Below are 21,220 nucleotides of genomic sequence, written 5' to 3'. Positions count from 1 at the left end.
ATGCTTTAGGCATCTGTCTTCATCTCTAAAGCCTCCCCAGTTTCTTCACATGTTCACTTAGGGGTAAACAAAACTATATTGTAGCTCAAAAAGAAAAGAGTACTTACTAAAATGGCACAAATTAATTTAAACTTATTTAAAATTAATAAGGTAAAGACAGTCAAGTAAAATTGATAATTCAATTATTTTAAGAGAACCAATAGGAACAGCACCTTTTACTTCCAAGCATGATGACAGAATGTGTGTACCTTATGCCCAAATCAACCCATCACAGATTTCAATATCTAAATTTAATTTTTAATTAGATTTTAATTTCTAATTTGGGTATGCAATTCAAAATAACAAACAAAAAAGAAATACTCAAAATTGATGGAAATAATTTCTACAACTTTATAACAAACAATACCAATCTTTACATAAAAGTCAATTCTTAAAACCCTCAAACTTCAGAACACAAAAATAAATTTTCCTTTATAGATTTTCCCCTTCCAGCTCCAAAAGTGGTTATTTTAGAATAAGTATTCATCCTGTAAAATTTAGCTGAATCAGATAAGTAGCAATTACCCAATGCAAATATCAATTCAATGCACAGATTTTATATATACTGCTTTCATATTTCCCTTTTGCTTCTTTTCTAGATAAAAGCCAGACACTGTAAATATTCTCATTAGAAAGTTCTGACCAAGGACACTGGCCTTTTCAAGTAATCCAGAAAAAACTGGATCATGAAGATAAACTTCTAAGACACAGCAGTCTTCAGTGTGTTACGGGAGCCACTGACTAAAAGCCTTGGAGTTAATTCACTTCCCACTGAAGATGTACCAATTATGCTATTCATGTAGATGTGCTCAATTTCCTTTACCAGACAAGATACAAACACTCCACTGCCAACCAAACTTGTCCCTTCCACTTAGGTCACAACATTTTTCACACTTTTTAGCACAGTATCCCCTCCCCTCCCAGGAGAAGCTAGTTCAAACACACTCATTAGTATCTTTGGTTACGAGGGCAATATAGTGTGTAAATGCTGTTAATAATCATTCCCCCATAGATAAGTCAAGATGGGAAAAAATCCTATAGGTAGGTATAAATGTAATCTGCATTTTCTAAGCTCCTTACAAGTCATTATATAAAGTCCATCTCTTTTTTTAAAATTTTAAATACATATCAATGGCAGCCATCTCTCTATAGGGCCACCCATAAACTTTCCGTAGTGCAGGTGATAGAGAAGGTCACTGAATGTGATTTCTCCAGTCTCCTGCAGGGCAGACTAGCTCTCCAAGGGGCACACAAAGGACAAGAACATGTCCAGCTGGTTCTTCACAATAACTTCATCCGGATGTAGCTTGTGGGGCAGATAATGGGCCAGGGTCATCTCCCAGGCATCAACGAGATATACCCCAACTCCTGAGAACATCTTCCGAAGGATGGTGTCCAGCTGAAAGTTATACCAGTCGCTGTTGAAAAGGCTCACTTCAGGTCCCAGCTCTTGGGCGTTGGCTGTCCGGATGACTACCACAGTCTTAGGGCTTCGATCCAAGAGCTGGACCACAGCTCGACGGATGTTCCTGAGCCGCCGGATATACACTTCCAAGGGGAAGGTGCTGAAATGAGACCACACAGCTATGGCAACGACTGTGTTCTTCCCTCCCACGATGCCATTCAGCTCATTCGCCACATAACGGAGGTCATTGCTAAAGACGGTCGTGAAGCGGATTGGTGGACCGTGGCAGCGGTATTTGAGCAGGATGTTGTGCTTCTGGTCCACCGCAAGGAAGGGACCCACATTCTTCGGGCTACCCAAGTTAAACTCCACTAAATCTGAAACAAGGGAAACTCAGATTCATAAGAATGTTTAAACCAAGCGATATATTTTGATTATTCTTTAGTTAGTGGCTTCAAAGAACAATTTTTTAAAATAAAACAACAAAAAGGTACAATACAAATGTAAAGGAAACACCTATTGCACGTCACTGTGGCCCCCTTGGCTTCAATGGACCTTTATATTTTAACATATTTATTACTTAAATCACTCCATAAGCATGACATTACAAGTAATACCATCAGCAATTGATTCTAGACCTGAGAAGCAAAATAACCTGCTTACCTCTAATTATTAGGCCAAGAAATCTTCCTGTTTGCACTGACTGTTGAATATCTAAACAACGATTTGGCATTTACACATTACTGTTCTAACAGATCAAAATTATTTCTTCCAGGTCAAGAACTATATAACTTCTGCTTTTTTACAAACACACAATAGTAACCAAATACCTCTTTTTGAAATAAGCAAAAGAAAGAAGCAACCACGCTTCTTTTGACTTTCAATTTCACCCTATGGATGGAAAACCCTGTTTATGTCTTAGAAAACTTCTCTCTCTCTGTCATAACAAACACAGCAGCACAAGTTAGAATTCCCTTCTCTCCCTCTACTTTATCTAGGTTGTGTTTCCAAGTCCTGCTCCTCTGAAGATCCCAGGAATCAATGATTATTCTCCCTTATTACTCCTCAAAAAGGCTGTACAATTCATCACTGAACATTCACCCCATGAGGAAAGAGGGTCTGTGTCATATCCCTAAATATTCCTATAAGTGCCTTACACAGACCAGATTAAGTAACCCTTGGCAGCCAAACTGAATTCACATTTCCTAAGCACCTCTTCCGTGCCAGCACTATTGTGCTATAAGCCAGCAATGCAGGACTTTGCTGGCGGTCCAGTGGTTAAGACTCCACACTTCCACTGCAGGGGGCATGGGTTCAATCCCTGGTCAGGGAATTAAGATCCCTCATGGCACGGCCAAAAAGAAAAAAAAATAGAATAAAAAAATAATAAAATAAATTAAAATAGTTTCCCAGCTTTAAAAAAAAAAGCCAGCAATGCTCAGATGGGTAAGTCACAGTCCTTGCCCTCAAGGAGTTTATAGTCAATTCTGAAGAAGTACCATCAAACTATAATTGTCCCATATTATTTACTCTTAAGGGTTAAAGTCAAGGTTTCACTTTTTTCTCCATGAGTTCCCAGGCTCCTCTTCTAAATTCTCATACCTAATTCATTACTACTTAGCATGTGGCCCCACTTAAATTGAACAGAAGCTCAATTAACCATTCTTTCTTTTGATTAAGATCAAGCCCAACACAAGGCTTTATCGGGTAAAGATCTGTCTGCAAAGGGTAGGGTGGAAAATGCTCAAGACACGCAATGTGATCATTGCTATGAAAGGAAATACCAAGTTACGTCATTAGAACTTAAGAATCAAGCAACTGGGGCTTCCCTGGTGGCAGAGTGGTTAAGAATCCACCTGCCAATGCAGGGGACACGGGTTCGAGCCCTGGTCCGGGAAGATCCCACATGCCACAGAGCAACTAAGCCTGTGCGCCACAACTACTAAGCCTGCGCTCTAGAGCCCACGAGCACAACTACCGAAGCCCATGTGCCACAACTACTGAAGCCCGTGTGCCTAGAGCCTGTGCTCTGCAACAAGAGAAGCCACCGCAATGAGAAGCCCTCGCACCGCAACAAAGAGTAGTCCCCACTCACCGCAACTAAAGGAAGCCCACACGCAGCAACGGAAGACCCAACGCACCCAAAAAAAATAAATTAAATAAATCTATTTAAAAAAAAGAAAAGAATCAAGCAACTGCAGGCTCCTGGAGGGTCCTGCCTGGTCAACACCGAACTGTGCCTAGCATCATGTCATACAGATGATTTCCCTTCTCCTGCTTTTGAACTTACGCTTCATCAACTAGAACTCTGCTATGTCTGTTTCAATAAAAAAAAAGCAAGCAAATCAAAACCGGAATTAACTTTCTATTTTGGGGGGTCATATCTACTTCCTCCTTTCCTTCCTTCTAAAAATTAAATTTGAAACTAAGTTGATGTAATAAATAAAAGAGAAAAAAGAAAAACATCACACACAACCACTCCCAACTGTGGGAAGTTGCTTTATGAAAAGCCCTGTCCATAAACAGCCATCAGAAACAGTTCCCTCTGCTCAATGTTATGTGGCAGCCTGGATGGGAAGGGAGTTTGGGGGAGAATGGATACATGTATATGTATGGCAGAGTCACTTTGCGGTACACCTGAAACTATCACAACATTGTTAATCGGCTATACTCCAAAAATAAAAAGTTTAAAAAAAAATTTTAAACACACAAACAAACAAAAAAACCCAGTTCCCACAGAACTATTCATCAGCTCTCTAAACTCTAAGTGGGGCCTTTAGTCCTGCTGCCCCAAATCCATCCCTCCTCACTCCACCCACACCACTTCCAGGAAGAGGAAAAGGCCCACTGTGAATAAGGGATGGCCCTCCCATGAGTGGGGTTTTATTCCAAGTCTGGAGAGCTTCCCCAGAGCCCAGCAGGGAGACCAAGAAGCTAAGAAGACTAGGACTGACCAGAATCTCCCTTGCTGGGAGGCAGCTCCACCTCAGAGTCACACCAATGGACGGCCCAAGGGGTGAGCAGGGATGGCTCTGCCGCATGAATGCATTAAAATGCGCGACAGTTTCGCTGCCTCCTTCCACTTAAATCTATGATAGACTTGGAGTTGGACCAAACAGAACTAGAAGAGAAACAACTGGAAATGTTCACTTCTATCTCACAGCCCAGAATGCTAGAAGTGAAAGACACCTGTTAGGTGATAGTGTCCTGCTGCCTCAGCTCACACTTGGAGAAGTGAAGCCCTGAGAAGTAGATGACTCGTCCAGGGTCACACAGCTCATGAGTGGTATGAACTTCAACAAGCAGCCAGTGCTTTCATCGATGCGTCACAGCCCCACCATTGATCAGAAACTATCACTCATCTCTCCAAGGTTAGGACACCTCTTCAGTCCTACAGAGAAATAACTGCTTCCTCACCTGATGCCTTTCTTCAGGCACCGGACTGGGTCTGCTTATTTCAAAGCTGAATTTTGTATGTGTGGGAAAGAGTTATGAAACAAAAAGCAAAGTACCAACCTGGAACAAATGTAGTGAGGTATTCAAACCATTGCCTGATTGTCGAGTCACCAAATAAATACACCACTTTTCTCTGTAAGCATTCTGTAATGTTGTCAGGGTCATTAAACTGGCGCATCTTAAACTTTCTGGGCCTCCACTGATTTTTGTAATAATAGCCAGAAGGAAAAGTTCCTAAGCCTTGAGATAGTTCTAGGTTGTTGGTTTCTGGAAAAAAAAAAAAAAAAAAGATATTCTGAAATTCTCCTCCAACAAACCATACCTAAAAAATGTTCCAAGAAACACAATTATGCCCCTATGTTTGTTAGCTTGCTGGCTACAGATAACATTTCCTGCCATCACATCTCAAAGAAATCCCAGACTTCCCCCCTCCTACAAAAAGTTCTCCTTTGCACAAAAATAGGAAGATCTGAAGTGGGTGTGAGGGTGTTTGTGGACACGCTCAAAGGGGAAAGGGGACGTTGATCATTCCCTCTGATTACGCATGTTTTTCTCAAAGCCAAAAATAAAGGCAGGCCAAAACCAAGGAAATGTGTAGATGTAAGCATTGTCCAGCATTATCCCAGAACAGGAGAAGAACTTCTCATCCAAATGCCTGTGAGGCAAGTAAAAATTTAAATTCATATTTTACATATGCATAATAATATTAGTCCACACTGTTTCTCAGCCCATTAAAAAGAAATGTTTGAATCCATGGGTCCTACAATCAAATATTAACTCGGAAAACCACCACTGAATACAGAAAACAAACTAATGACACACATTCTAAAGATTTACTGCCCACAACACAAAAGGTTCAGAAGTCTTTATGCACAATGAACAATATTAAAATTGTATCAGCAGTGTGTACTCATGGTTGTAGCCTAGCTACACATGATAACACAAGTGCCGGGATACCTTTCACAGAGAAACTCAACACCTTTCTGCCCTAACACCTCCCTCAGAAAATGCCACTGCAAAAATGGCACGCTTTACGTGCTTCAGCAGGGATGCCTAATATTTCTTGCAGGTTTACTCTGCACCAGACACTGTTCTGAGCAATTAAATTTATTATCTCATGGGATGCTCACAATAACCCTTTAAGGTAGGTCCTATTATCCCTACCTTTCAAAACATTTAAGCAACTTGATCCAGAGATAGTATGTAGCAAAGCCAGGATCTAATCCAAGCCGGTGAGCCCCCAAGCCCATGCTCTTAACCACTGTGTTACATCGCCTCTCAAAAAGAGATGTTAATAGATATCTTTCTTTTGGGCTTTTTTCCTGAAAGAGTACATTTATTCATTTCTAACATTTATTATTCAAACCTGCAATCTTCAAATAACCACCAAACATTTTATATCACTCCCTACACAGCCCAAAGTTGAAATCTTGATCATATTCCAGTAATTTTAAAGCCTCACCTGTTAAACCACGATTTAAAATCCAAATGCTCAGAAATTTAAATTTAAATATGACTCAGAAATTTAAATTTAAGTGAGTCTCCTATTTGTGACTATTTTCAGCTTCTTTGACTTCTTTGACTATATTATCTCTATACTAAAAATTATTTTGGAAGGAGACCTTCAAGATGGCGGAGGAGTAAGACGTAGAGATTTAAATTTAAATTTAAATCACCTTCCTCCCCACAAATTTAAATTTAAATCACCTTCCTCCCCACAAATACATCAGAAATACATCTACGTGTGGAACCACTCCTACAGAACACCTACTGAAGGCTGGCAGAAGACCTCAGACCTCCCAAAAGGCAAGAAACTCCCCACGTACCTGGGTAGGGCAAAAGAAAAAATAAAAAACAGAGGCAAAAGAACAGGGACGGGACCTGCACCAGTGGGAGGGAGCTGTGAAGGAGGCAAGGTTTCCACACACTAGGAAGGCCCTTCGCGGGCGGAGATTGCGGGAGGCGGAGGGGGGAGCTATGGAACCGCGGAGGAGAGCGCAGCAACAGGGGTGCGGAAGGCAAAGCGGAGAGATTCCCGCACAGTGGATCAGTGCCAACCGGCACTCACCAGCCCGAGAGGCTTGTCTGCTCCCCCACCGCGGCGGGCAGGGGCTGGGAGCTGAGGCTCGGGTTTCGGAGGTCGGATCCCAGGGAGAGGGCTGGGGTTGGCTGCGTGAAGACAGCCTGAAGGGACCTACTGCACCCCAGCTAGCTGGGAGGGAGTCCAGGAAAAAGTCTAGAACTGCCTAAGGGGCAAGAGACCATTGTTTGGGGTGCGCGAGGAGAGGGGATTCAGAGGACCACCTAAACGAGCTCCAGAGATGGCCGTGAGCCACGGTTCTCAGCGCGGACCCCAGAGACGGGCAGGAGACGCTAAGGCTGCTGCTGCCGCCACCAAGAAGCCTGTGTGTGAACACAGGTCACTATCCACACCTCCCTCCGGGAAGCCTGTGCAGCCCATCACTGCCAGGGTCCCGTGATCCAGGGACAACTCCCCCGGGAGAACGCACGGCACACCTCCGGCTGGTGCAATGTCACGCCAGCCTCTGCCGCCGCAGGTTCACCCCGCATTCTGTACCCCTCCCTCCCCCCGGCCTGAGTGAGCCAGAGCCCCCTAATCAGCTGCTCCTTTAACTCTGTCCTGTCTGAATGAAGAACAGACGCCCTCAGGTGACGTACACGCACAGGTGGAGCCAAATCCAAAGCTGGACCCCAGGAGCTGTGTGTACAAAGAAGAGAAACGGAAATCTCTCCCAGCAGCCTCAGGAGCAGCGGATTAAATCTCCACAATCAACGTGATGTACCCTGCATCTCTGGAATACCTGAACAGACAACAATTCATCCCAAAATTGAGGTGGTGGACTCCGGGAGCAACTGTAGACTAGGGGTTTGCTTTCTGCATCTAATTTGTTTCTGGCTTTATGTTTATCTTAGTTTAGTATTTAGAGATTATTATTATTGGTAGATTTATTGATTGATTTGATTGCTCTCTTCCTCTTTTTTTTTTAATATATATATATATATATTTTTTTCCTTTTTCTCTTTTTGTGAGTGTGTATGTGTATGCTTCTTTGTGTGATTCTGCCTGTATAGCTTTGCTTTTACCATTTGTCCTAGAGTTCTGTCCATTTTTCTGTTGTTTTTGTTTTTAGTATAATTTTTAGCACTTATCATCATTGGTGGATTTGTTTTTTGGTTTGGTTGCTCCCTTCTTTCTTTCGTTTTTTTTATTACTTTTTAATTTTTTTATTTTTAATAATTACTTTTTAATTTTTTATTTTAATTCTTCATTCCTTCCTTCCTTCCTCCCTTCCTTCCTCCCTTCCTTCCTTCCTTCCTTTTTTCTTCCATCCATCCTTCCTTTCCCTCTCTCTCTCTCTCTCTCTTTCTTTCTTTCTCCCTTTTCTTCTGAGCCGTGGAGCTCACAAGTTCTCAGTGCTCCGGCTGGGTGTCAGGCCTGAGCCTCTGAGGTGGGAGAGTCGAGTTCACGACATTGGTCCACCAGAGACCACCCAGCCCCACGTAATATCATCAGTCACTGAGAGCTCTCCCAGAGATCTCCATCTCAACGCTAAGACCCAGCTCCACTCAACGACCAGCAAGCTACAGTGCTGGACACCCTATGCCAAACAACAAGCAAGACAGGAACACAACCCCACCCATTAGCAGAGAGGCTGCCTAAAATCATAATAAGGTCACAGACACCCCAAAACACACCACCGGACACAGTCCTGCCCATGAGAAAGACAAGATCCAGCTTCAACCACCAGAACACAGGCACTAGTCCCCTCCACCAGGAATCCTACACAATGTACTGAACCAATCTTACCCACGGCAGGCCAACAAAAAAAACAACGGGAACTACGAACTTACAGCCTGTGAAAAAGAGACCCCAAACAGAGTAAGTTAGGCAAAATGAGAAGACAGACAAACACACAGCAGATGAAGGAGCAAGCTAAAAACACATCAGACCAAACAAACGAAGAGGAAATAGTCAGTCTACCTGAAAAAGAATTGAGAGTAATGATAGTAAAGATGATCCAAAGTCTTGGAAATAGAATGGAGAAAATTCAAGAAAAGTTTAACAAGGACCTAGAAGAACTAAAGAGCAAAAAAACAATGATGAACAACACAATAAATGAAATTAAAAATTCTCTAGAAGGAATCAACAGCAGAATAACTGACACAGGAGAACAGATAAGTGACCTGGAAGATAAAATAGTGTAAATAACTACTGCAGAGCAGAATAAAGAAAAAACAATGAAAAGAATTGAGGACAGTTTTAGAGACCTCTGGGACAACAGTAAACGCACCAACATTCGAAATATAGGGGTCCCAGAAGAAGAAGAGAAAAAGAAAGGGACTGAGAAAATATTTGAAGAGATTATAGTTAAAAACTTCCCTAATATGGGAAAGGAAATAGTTGATCAACTCCAGGAAGCATAGAGAGTCCCATACAGGATAAATCCAAGGAGAAACATGCCAAGATACATATTAATCAAACTATCAAAAATTAAATACAAAGAAAAAATATTAAAAGCAGCAAGGGAAAAACAACAAATAACATACAAGGGAATCCCCATAAGGTTAACAGCTGATCTTTCAGCTGAAACTCTACAAGGCAGAAGGGAGTGGCAGGACATACTTAAAGTGATGTAAGGGAAAAACCTACAACCAAGAGTACTCTACCCAGCAAGGATCTCATTCAGATTCGACAGAGAAATTAAAACCTTTACAAACAAGCAAAAGCTAAGAAAATTCAGCACCGCCAAACCAGCTTTACAACAAATGCTAAAGGAACTTCTCTAGGCAGGAAACACAAGAGAAGGAAAAGACCTACAATAACAAACCCAAAACAATTAAGACAATGGTAATAGGAATATATATATCGATAATTACCTTAAATGTAAATGGATTAAATATTCCAAGCAAAACACATAGAAGTGGCTGAATGGATACAGAAACAAGACCCATACATATGCTGTCTACAAGAGACTCACTTCAGACCTAGGGACACATACAGAATGAAAGTGAGGGGATGGAAAAAGATATTCCATGTAAATGGAAATAAAAAGAAAGTTGGAGTAGCAATTCTCATATCAGACAAAAGAGACTTTAAAATAAAGACTATTACAAAGGACAAAGAAGGACACTACATAATGATCAAGAGATGAATCCAAGAAGAAGATATAACAATTGTAAATATGCATGCACCCAACATAGGAGCACCTCAATACATAAGGCAAATGCTAACAGCCATAAAAGGGGAAAGCGACAGTAACACAATCATACTAGGGGAGTTTAACACTCCACTTTCACGAATGGACAGATTATGCAAAATGAAAATAAATAAGGAAACACAAGCTTTAAATGATACATTAAACAAGAGGGACTTAATTGATATTTTGAGGACATTCCATCCAAAAACAACAGAATACACTTTCTTTTCAAGTGCTAATGGAACATTCTCCAGGACATATCCTATCCTGGCTCACAAATCAAGCCTTGGTAAATTTAAGAAAATTGAAATTGTACCAAGTATCTTTTCTGACCACAACACTATCACACTACATATCAATTACAGGAAAAAATCTGTAAAAAGTACAAACACATGGAGCCTAAACAGTACACAACTTAATAACCAAGAGATCACTGAAGAAATCAAAGAGGAAATCAAAAAATACCTAGAAACAAATGACAAAACATGACGACCCAAAACCTATGGGATGCAGCAAAAGCAGTTCTAAGAGGGAAGTTTATAGCAATACAATCCTACCTCAAGAAACAAGAAACATCTCAAGTAAACAACCTAACTTTACACGTAAAGCAATTAGAGAAAGCAGAACAACAACAACAACAAAAAACCCAAGTTAGCAGAAGGAAAGAAATCATAAAGGTCAGATCAGAAAAAAATGAAAAAGATATGAAGGAAAGAATAGCAAAGATCAGTAAAAGTAAAAGCTGGTTCTTTGAGAAGATAAACAAAATTGATAAACCATTAGCCAGACTCATCAAGAAAAAAAGGGAGAAGACTCAAAGCAACAGAATTAGGATTGAAAAAGGAGAAGTAACAACTGACACTGCAGAAATACAAAGGATCATGAGAGATAACTACAAGCAACTACATGCCAATAAAATGGATAACCTGGAAGAAATGGACAAATTCTTAAAAAAGCACAACCTTCTGAGACTGAACCAGGAAGAAATAGAAAATATAAACAGACCAATCACAAGCACTGAAATTGAGACTGTGGTTAAAATCTTCCAACAAACAAAAGCCCATGATGAGATGGCTACACAGGCAAATTCTATCAAATATTTAGAAAAGAGCTAACACCTGTCCTTCTCAAACTCTTCCAAAATATAGCACAGGGAGGAACACTCCCAAACTCATTCTATGAGGCCACCATCACCCTGATACCAAAACCAAACAAAGATGTCACAAAGTAAGAAAACTACAGGCCAATATCACTGATGAACATAGATGCAAAACTCCTCAACAAAATACTAGCAAACAGAACCCAACAGCACATTAAAAGGATCACACACCATGACTAAGTGGGGTTTATCCCAGGAATGCAAGGATTCTTCAATATATGCAAATCAGTCAATGTGATAGGGACTTTCCTGGTGGTGCAGTGGTTAAGAATCTGCCTGCCAATGCAGGGGACACAGGTTTGAGCTCTGGTCCAGGAAGATCCCACTTGCCGCGGTGCAACTAAGCCCGTGCATCACAACTGCTGAGCCTGCACTCTAGAGCCCGCGAGCCACAACTACTGAGCCCGCGTGCCACAACTACTGAAGCCCACACACCTAGAGCCCATGCTCTGCAACAAGAGAAGCCAATGCTGCAATGAGAAGCCTGTGCACCACAACAAAGAGTAACCCCCGCTCACCACAACTAGAGAAAGCCCATGCCCAGCAATGAAAATCCAACGCAGCCAAAATCAATCAATCAATCAATCAATCAATGAGATAAACCATATTAACAAATTGAAGGAGAAAAACCACATGATCATCTCAACAGATGCAGAAAAAGCTTTGGACAAAATTCAACACCCATGGGCTTCCCTGGTGGCGCAGTGGTTGAGAATCTGCCTGATAATGCAGGGGACACAGGTTTGAGCCCTGGTCTGGGAGGATCCCACATGCCGCGGAGCAACTAGGCCCGTGTGTCACAACTACTGAGCCTGCGCATCTGGAGCCTGTGCTCCACAACAAGAGAGGCTGCGACAGTGAGAGGCCCGCGCACCAAGATGAAGAGTGGCCCCCACTTGCCACAATTAGAGAAAGCCCTCACACAGAAACGAAGACCCAACACAGCAAAAAAATAAATAAATAAATTACTAAACTCCTTCCCCCAACATCTTAAAAAAAAAAAAAAAAAGTCAACACACATTTACGATAAAAACCCTCCAGAAAGTAGGCATAGAGAGAACTTACCTCAACATAATAAAGGCTATATATGACGAACCCACAGCTAACGTTGTTCTCAATGGTGAAAAGCTGAAACCATTTCCTCTAAGATCAGGAACAAGACAAGGCTGTCCACTCGCACCACTGTTATTCAACATAGTTTTGGAAGTTTTAGCCACATCAATCAGAGAAGAAAAAGAAATAAAAGGAATCCAAATCGGAAAAGAAGAAGTAAAGTTGTCCCTATTTGCAGATGACATGATACTATTCATAGAGAATCCTAAAGATGCTACCAGAAAACTACTAGAGCTAATCAATGAATTTGGTAAAGCAGCAGGATACAAAAGTAATGTACAGAAATCTCTTGCATTCCTATATACTAAGGATGAAAAATCTGACAGAGAAATTAAGGAAACATTCCCATTTACCACTGCAACAAAAAGAATAAAATACTTAGGAATAAACCTACCTAAGGAGACAAGACCTGTATGCAGAAAACTATAAGACACTAAGGAAAGAAATTAAAGATGATACAAATAGATGGAGAGATATACCATGTTCTTGGATTGGAAGAATCAACATTTTGAAAATGACTCTACTACCCAAAGCAATCTACAGATTCAATGCAATCCCTATCAAACTACCATTGGCATTTTTCACAGAACTAGAACAACAAATTTCACAATTTGTATGGAAACACAAAAGACCCCAAATAGCCAAAGCAATCTTGACAAAGAAAAATGGAGCTGGAGGAATCAGGCTCCTGGACTTCAGACTATACTACAAAGCTACAATAATCTAGACAGTATGATACTGGCACAGAAACAGAAATATAGATCAATGGGACAGGATAGAAAGCGCAGAAATAAACCCATGCACATATGGTCACCTTATTTTTGATAAATGAGGCAAAAATATACAAAGGAGAAAAGACAGCCTCTTCAATAAGTGGTGCTGGGAAAACTGGACAGCTATATGTAAAAGAATGAAACTAGAACACTCCCTAACACCATACACAAAAATAAACTCAAAATGTATTAAAGACCTAAATGTAGGCCAGACACTATAAAACTCTTAGAGGAAAACATAGGCAGAAGACTCTATGACATAAATCACAGCAAAATCCGTTTTGACCCACCTCCTAGAGAAATGGAAATAAAATCAAAAATAAACAAGTGGGACCTAATGAAACTTAAAAGATTTTGCACAGCAAAGGAAACTATAAACAAGACGAAAAGACAACCCTCTGAATGGGAGAAAATATTTGCAAATGAAACAACTGACAAAGGATTAATCTCCAAAATATATAAACAGCTCATGCAGCTCAATATTAAAAAAACAAAAAACCCAATCAAAAATTTGTCAGAAGACCTAAATAGACATTTTTCCAAAGAAGGTATACAGATTGCCAACAAACACATGAAAGAATGCTCAACATCACTAATCATTAGAAAAATGCAAATCAAAACTGCAAGGAGGTATCACCTCACACCAGTGAGAATGGCCATCATCAAAAAATCTACAAACAATAAATGCTGGAGAGGGTGTGGAGAAAAGGGGACCCTCTTGCACTGTTGGTGGGAATGTAAATTGATACAGCCACTAAAGAGAACAGTAGGGAGGTTCCTTAAAAAACTAAAATTGAACTACCATATGAACCAGCAATCCCACTACTGGGCATATACCCTGAGAAAACCATAATTCAAAGAGTCATGTACCACAATGTTCATTGCAGCTCTATTTACAATAGCCAGGACACGGAAGCAACCTAAGTGTCCATCGACAGATGAATGGATAAGAAAGATGTGGCACATATATACAATGGAGTATTACTCAGCCATATAAAGAAACAAAATTGAGTTATGTGTAGTGAGGTGGATGGGCCTAGAGTCTGTCGTACATAGTGAATTAAGTCAGAAAGAGAAAAACAAATACCGCATATATAACAGATATATATGGATTCTAAAAATAAAGGTTCTGAAGAACGTAGGGGCAGGACAGGAATAAAGACACAGACGCAGAGAATGGCCTTGCGGACACTGGGAAGGGGAAGAGTAAGCTGAGACAAAGTGAGAGAGTGGCATGGACTTATATACACTACCAAATGTAAAACAGATAGCTATTGGGAAATAGGGAGATCAGCTCGGTGCTTTGTGACCTCCTAGAGGGGTGGATAGGGAGGGTGGGAGGGAGATGCCAGAGGGAGGAGATATGCGGATATATGTATATGTTTAGGTAATTCACTTTGTTATAAAGCAGAAACTAACACACCGTTGTAAAGCAATTATAATCCAATAAAGGTGTTAAAAAAGAAAAAAAAAGAAAAAAAATTATTTTGGTTTTACTCCCTTCAAAGATGCCCTATTTGACAGTGCATACTTACTCTTTTTTCTTAGGTATCTGCTAATGCTTTGCAGGTTCAGGGTCTAAATTGAACAGTACACAGAATTGTAAATGCTCTTTTGGCCAATGTGATTATCAAAGAAAAATGAGGGTTAGGGTAAACACTCGCTTGGCTTATTCAAAAGCAATTTCTCAACATGCTACCAAGTGTGGCTTTACCATGTCACCACACCTTGCCCAAAGCTCCTCACTGTATCATCACATCAAGGCTGCACAGGCCAGAGAGCTCCTGAGCAGACACCTGGGGCATAAAGAAAACATTTACTGGAATGGGAATTAAAAGTGATTTTGAAGTCACAATATTTACCACAGTTAAGTCTGTAGACTCAGTAGCTGAGTCTACTGTCAAATAAGGGTCATAAAGAAACGGGTATATCATACAGGAAACAATTACCATTTCCATTCAAATGTTAATTATATTTACTATCAGAGTTAAGTCGAGCAAAGCAAATCAATTACTGAACCCGACATTAGTTCTTTAAACATGCAGCGCTAGATAACAGAACATATTTTTAAAGTGAAATGTGTTTACCTACATTGCCCTCTTATGGTCAACTGGGACAAAAACATTTCCTGACTAATATGATTTCAAGCAGTCTGAAGTTGTTTAAAAACTTGTTTTTAAAGTTTTTAAAGTTTTTTAAAAAAAACTTGTTTAAAAACAGTGTTGGTTGGAGCTCAGAATGCATTTTCACATAAGATATCTGAGATATGAAAGCCCCTTAAATCAATAATATAATTCTTAATGTACTGTACAAGTGGAATGAAAATAATTTAAAAAAATGAGTTATTACTCAATTTTATGGTTGTCTTGAATATTGATGGTGAAGGAAGTTTACAGGCAGGCGATTGTAAGAGCAGATATAAAGATCTTTATGCAAAATCAGGAGGAACAGTTTTAATTATTTGCAAGTAAGGTCCCTGCTTCTCTAAAATGTCCTGGCTTAAAAAATAAATACATAAATAAAATAAAATAAAATGTCCTGGCTTCTCTTTAAAAGCCGACGGCTTACATTTTCCTCCAAAGGGCATCATCCCATATCATTCATTAGCCATAATAAGGGCTATTTGGACCACAAATGTGACAAAACGAGAGAGAAAAAGGCAGAGATAAATTTTCCTAAATGATCTAGAAAGAGCTGGACGAGAGGGATACTGTGTGAATTAAGGGTTGGAGGTGTGAACACAGGTCCCTTAATTTTCTGGCATGGAGTTAGAGGTAAGAACAGTGAAAGGCTGACCAAAGGGAGAACGTGGTTCATGAGGGGAAGGAAAGACAAGTCAGAGAAGAAATCGAGGCAAACAATTCCCTGACCAGGGACCATGAGCACAGGAGTGCCCGGGCACCACCTCGGGGAGGTAAGGAGTGAGGATAGCGTGCCAAGCTCTGGGCATGCCCCGTCCAGTGCTGGGAACGTGAGGAGGTCCTAGCTACTCAGCCACCATACTGGCTTGAGTTTCCCCCCACAAAACCTTGGGAAATTGATTTTTTTCCATTCTGTTTTAGTCCCCTAAAACTATGCATTTTACAAAGGAAAGATAAAAATGCTATGTGAGGTAGAAATACCTGTAGATTCAGAGAATGTTGAAAGGGACCTCAGAGAATAGCTAGTCCAAATATCTTTTAGAGGTAAAGAAAGCAAGTCAGAGTGACTTGCCAACGTTTCTCAGAGTTGAAGAGACAGGAGGTAGCAGAGATGGGACCATTTACAGAGACCTACATTTATTATTGAAAGGGCTGTGAGCTTCCTTTCCCCAAATGATATCAGTTTGCTGGATGTTATGTGTAGGATGTGAGTCCTTTGATTTCCTAAGTTAACTGGACCTGGACTTTGGTTTCATTATCTGTAAAACGGACAAACTACTAGTTATTCTGAAGGGCTGTTGTGAAAATTCGATACTGTAATAGTGTGAAAGTGCAGCTGTCACAATAAGGGGCCATACCGGAACGCTGGAAATATTCTATACACTGTAAACATTCTATATCTTGATCTGGGTGGTAGTTAATTAGTTTTCTATTGCTGTGTAACAAATCACCACAAACTTAACGGCTTAAAAACAAGGGGCATTTATTTTCCCACAGTTCTGCACGTCAGGAATCTGCACGTGGTATGGCTAGGTTCTCTGCTCAGGATCTCACAGGTGGAAATCAGGATGTTAGCAGGGCTGTGTTCCTTTCTGAAGGCTCTGGAGAAAAATCTGCTTCCAAGTTTGTTCAAGTTGTTAGCCAAATTCAGTTCCTTGTGGTTATAAGATTGAGTTTCTCATTTCCTTGCTGGTCGTCAGCCAGGGAATGCCCTTCAGCTCCTAGAAGCTGCCTACATTCCCTGCCCCATGGCCTCCTTCATCTTGAAAGCCAGCAATGAAGTATCTCCCTCACATGGAATCCTTTTCACACTTTCAATCTCTTTCTTCTGGAAGAACCTGGTCCCTGTTAAGGACTTATCTGGTTAGGTCAGATCCACCCACGAAAATCTTTTTTTTTTTTTTTTTTTTTTGTGGTACGCGGGCCTCTCACTGTTGTGGCCTCTCCCGTTAAGGAGCTCAGACTCCGGACGCGCAGGCTCAGCGGCCATGGCTCACGGGCCCAGCCGCTCCACAGCATGTGGGATCCTCCCGGACCGGGGCACGAACCCGCGTCCCCTGCATCGGCAGGCGGACTCTCAACCACTGCGCCACCAGGGAAGCCCAATCTATCTTTTTTTAAAGTCAACTTTGTCATATAATTGAAGGGACGGGTTTATATAAGGGCATGGATCATTGGGAGTCATCTTAGAATTCACCCTACAAAGATATGTACACATGTAAAACTCCGTCGTACTGTATGCTTATGATCTGTGTGCTCTATTGCATATGAGATAAATTTCAATAAACAGAGAAAATAGTAAAAAGCTATAAAGATGTTGATATTTATCCTATTGCTATTAAATCTAGTCCTATCCTAAACTTTCAGTAAACTCCCCCAAAAATATGAGCTCTAGTTTAGTTGCTGATGAGGTTAGAAGCCATCAAGGTCCCACACCATTAGGCTATAATGGTCTGAGGACCACAGTGCAGATGCTTATGAAAATTCAGTAGTAATTCTGACACTGGAAAAGCCTGTCAGAAACCAGATGCTTGCCCTTGATAAGATAGTCTAGTCTAATTGAAAGCTGTGTTTCTTTGCTTTTGACTGGAATTATGTGTGCATGGGGGTAGCACTGGCAGCCTCAAGCAATCCACCAGACTCTAAACATGCACCTGAGAAGAGTTTTACCTTGTACAAAAATCAATTAACTAATATATAAATTATGAAGTGTCATAGGGAAAATAAAACCTTCAAAATATAGGATTCATAAGTGAAATAATATAAGTGTAAATATTATGAACACTTCCAAGGCCTGGGCAAAGAAAATATAAGATGGACCTGAAATATCCTGTGGTACCATAAAGTAAGGAAGTGCTCAAAAAAAATAAGTTAATTAATTAAAAGAATGAGAGCATGTCATGGGGAGGGGGAAGGGTGAGCTGTGACAAAGCGAGAGAGAGGCATGGACATATATACACTACCAAACGTAAGGTAGATAGCTAGTGGGACGCAGCCGCATGGCACAGGGATATCTGCTCGGTGCTTTGTGACCACCTGGAGGGGTGGGATAGGGAGGGTGGGAGGGAGGGAGACGCAAGAGGGAAGAGATATGGGAACATATGTATATGTATAACTGATTCACTTTGTTATAAAGCAGAAACTAACACACCATTGTAAAGCAATTATACCCCAATAAAGATGTAAAAATAAAATAAAATAAAATGGAAATAACAATCCCTGTCCTACTTATCACATTGAAAATAAAATTATAAGTGATAGATAAATGTGAGTTATTTGCATTGAATTAAAACATACGTGAATGGAAAAAAAAAAAAAAAAGAATGAGAGCATGTCAAAAGGGCACAGAAGCCAAACTAAAAAAGTTCTCAACTACCAAAAGTGGAACAATTTGAACAACTGAATTGGATTATAATCCAAAGAATGAAATAGTCAGGAGTCTATGCTGATAAAATTAAATTAATGGTGAAGAAGGGACAACTCTTTCTTACAGAAAAATTTCAATTAATAAATGTCTTAAAAATGAGAGACAGAGCAAGTCACCATTAGAACACCACAGAAATAACTGCTGCAGGGAAGATCGAATGATGAATGCTAAAATTAGTAGGTGAAAGGTTAAGCAGAAACAGAATGTTTACATAGTCTCTGTATTCCTTTCCTGTAGCTGCTGTAACAAATTACCACAAATTTAGTGGCTTAAAACAACACAACTTTATTCTCTTACAGTTCTGAGGCCAGGAGTCCAAAATCAGTATCGCTGGGCCAACACCAAGGTGTTAGGAGAGTCACGCTCTCTCTGGAGGATCTAGGGAAGAATTTGTTCCCTTGCCTTTTCTAGAGCTATATTCTTTGGCTCATGGCCCCTTTCTCCATTTCTAAAGCCAATGTCATGGCATCCTCAAATCTCTCTCTGCTTCCGTCTTCACATGGCTTTCTGTCTTCTGTATGAAATCTCCCTCTGCCTCCCTCCTAAAAGGACACTTGTGATTGCATTTAGTGCCCACTCAGATAATCCAGATAATCTCCCCCACAGCTCAAAACTCTTAACTTAATCACATCTGTAAAGTTTCTTTTGCCATATAAGGTAACATTCACAAATTCAACGGATTAGGATCTGGATATATTTAGGGGCCATTATTCAGCCTACCACAGTCTCAAAGTACCTCCCCAGAATACTGAGTAAATACAAAGATAAAAATAATTAGTTTAGGGAATTCCCTGGCAGTCCAGTGGTTAGGACTCCATGCTATCACTGCTGAGGGCCTGGGTTCGATCCCTCATCAGGGAACTAAGATCCCACAAGCCGACAGGCACAGTCAAAAAAAAAAAAAAAAAAGGAAAGAAAGAAAGAAAGAAAACTAATTAGTTTACAGTGGAAAACCGAGGTAGACACCACTTTAACCAAGTGATCAAGGTTAACATTGTTAGCAATACATATCAACATCATGTACCCCCTCAAAAGGATACAACATCATTTCTGTCCTATTCTTTCCAAAAATGCATAACCTCATTCCAATCAAAAGAAAACACTAGACAAACCCAAGTTTAGAGAGATTCTAAAAACTATCTGACCAATGCTCTTCAAAAGTGTCAAAGTCATGGAAGACAATAAGAGCCTGAGGATCTGTCACAGAGGAAAGACTGAGGAAACATGCAACTAAATGCAATGTGAGATCTGCACTGGATTCTGAAACAAAAAAGGACATTAGTGGAAAAACTGATGAAATCCAAATAAACTCTATAGTTTAGTTAATAACATTATATGGATGTTAAATTCTTGGTTTTGATAAGTGTTCTGTGATTTCTTAAGAAGTTAGCATAAGGGGGGACTTCCCTGGTGGTCCAGTGGTTAAGACTCCACACTCCCAGTGCAGGGGGCCTGGGTTCGATCCCTGGTCAGGAACTAAGATCCCACATACCTCAACTAGAGAGCCCGCATGCCACAATGAAGACCCAGCACAGCCAAGCAATTAATCGATTAATCAGAAATTAGCATAAGGGAAACTTGGTGAAGGCTATATGGGCACTTTGTACTATTTCCACAACTCTTCCTTAAGTCTAAAATTATCTGAAAACAAAAGATTTTAAAAAGAGAACAAAGGGAATGAAGGAATTAAGAGAGGAAGGCAGGGAGAGAGGGAAGAAGGAAGGAATTAAAGAAGGAAGAATGTGAGCCCTTCGTTTAGCATCTTTGAGTGCCCCCTGCTGGTCACTAAGGTGAATTTAGGTGAAGTTCCCCCAAGCCGGACTTCGTTGATTTATAAAGTAATTGTCCTTCTCTTTTCTTTCCAATTATTTACCTGCTCTGAGACAGTTTTATCAAAGCCAGGCTACCCTGCTCCTACTGATTCATGGTTTTTTTCTTCCTCTAAAAATCCATCAAAAGCCCCACTAGTTACTGAATCTTTCTTCTCTCTAAACAGAATGTACATCACAAACCCACAACCACTTCCTGGCTGAATCCCAAGACCTGTCAGGTGCAAGTAAACCATCCAAAGCTCCTCCCACTGGACAGCCAGGGAATCACAAGGTGGGTGAGCCAGACAACCAGGGCTGTGGAAGAGGGGGATAGATCTGGTAGTGGGACGGGGCCTCCGGAGGTGTCAGATGTGAGGATATGAAGGGTTGAGCACTACTTGGGTGATCCCATGTTTACTGATATCTCGGCTGTGGGGTTGAGGGCCAGGCAGATAAAAGGTAAGCAATTTCTATTAACGATGTTTCGCATATGTACCCTCTAAAATTAGTAACTCACTGGGTTCAAGTAAATCAAATACAGCTCTTCACTAGGAAAAGATCAGGATTTCTTGTGGCACATGACAGTGAACACCAGAGATACAGGCTGACAGTGTCCTGCCTGCATCTGGGCCTCAAATTTTATTTAGCCCACACAATAGTTTTAAAGTTTTTAACTG

The 21,220-nt window shown here is 40.6% G+C and overlaps 1 protein-coding gene across 4 annotated transcripts in view; it reads right to left on the bottom strand.

The window, feature by feature from the left end:
- Positions 1-275: 275 nt before the first annotated feature.
- NXPE3 (neurexophilin and PC-esterase domain family member 3) overlaps positions 276-21,220 on the bottom strand; it is a 52,836-nt gene continuing 31,891 nt past the window's right edge. For 3 of the 4 annotated variants that reach the window (XM_027103890.1, XM_027103901.1, XM_027103911.1), the window contains 2 exons: positions 4,961-5,167; positions 276-1,821 (listed from right to left, as the gene is read on the bottom strand). In XM_027103890.1, coding sequence (XP_026959691.1) covers positions 1,271-1,821; positions 4,961-5,167 — 758 coding nt within the window. In that variant the 3' untranslated portion in view covers positions 276-1,270. The remainder of the gene's footprint in view (positions 1,822-4,960; positions 5,168-21,220) is intronic. The other variant, XM_027103922.1, reaches the window with a different exon arrangement.

The sequence above is a fragment of the Aethalodelphis obliquidens genome, unplaced genomic scaffold, assembly GCF_003676395.1.
Source record: "Aethalodelphis obliquidens isolate GAN/ISIS:26980383/991018 unplaced genomic scaffold, ASM367639v1 scaffold1, whole genome shotgun sequence".
Taxonomy (NCBI): Eukaryota; Metazoa; Chordata; class Mammalia; order Artiodactyla; family Delphinidae; genus Aethalodelphis; species Aethalodelphis obliquidens.
This window is presented reverse-complemented; position numbering and strand designations above follow the sequence as displayed.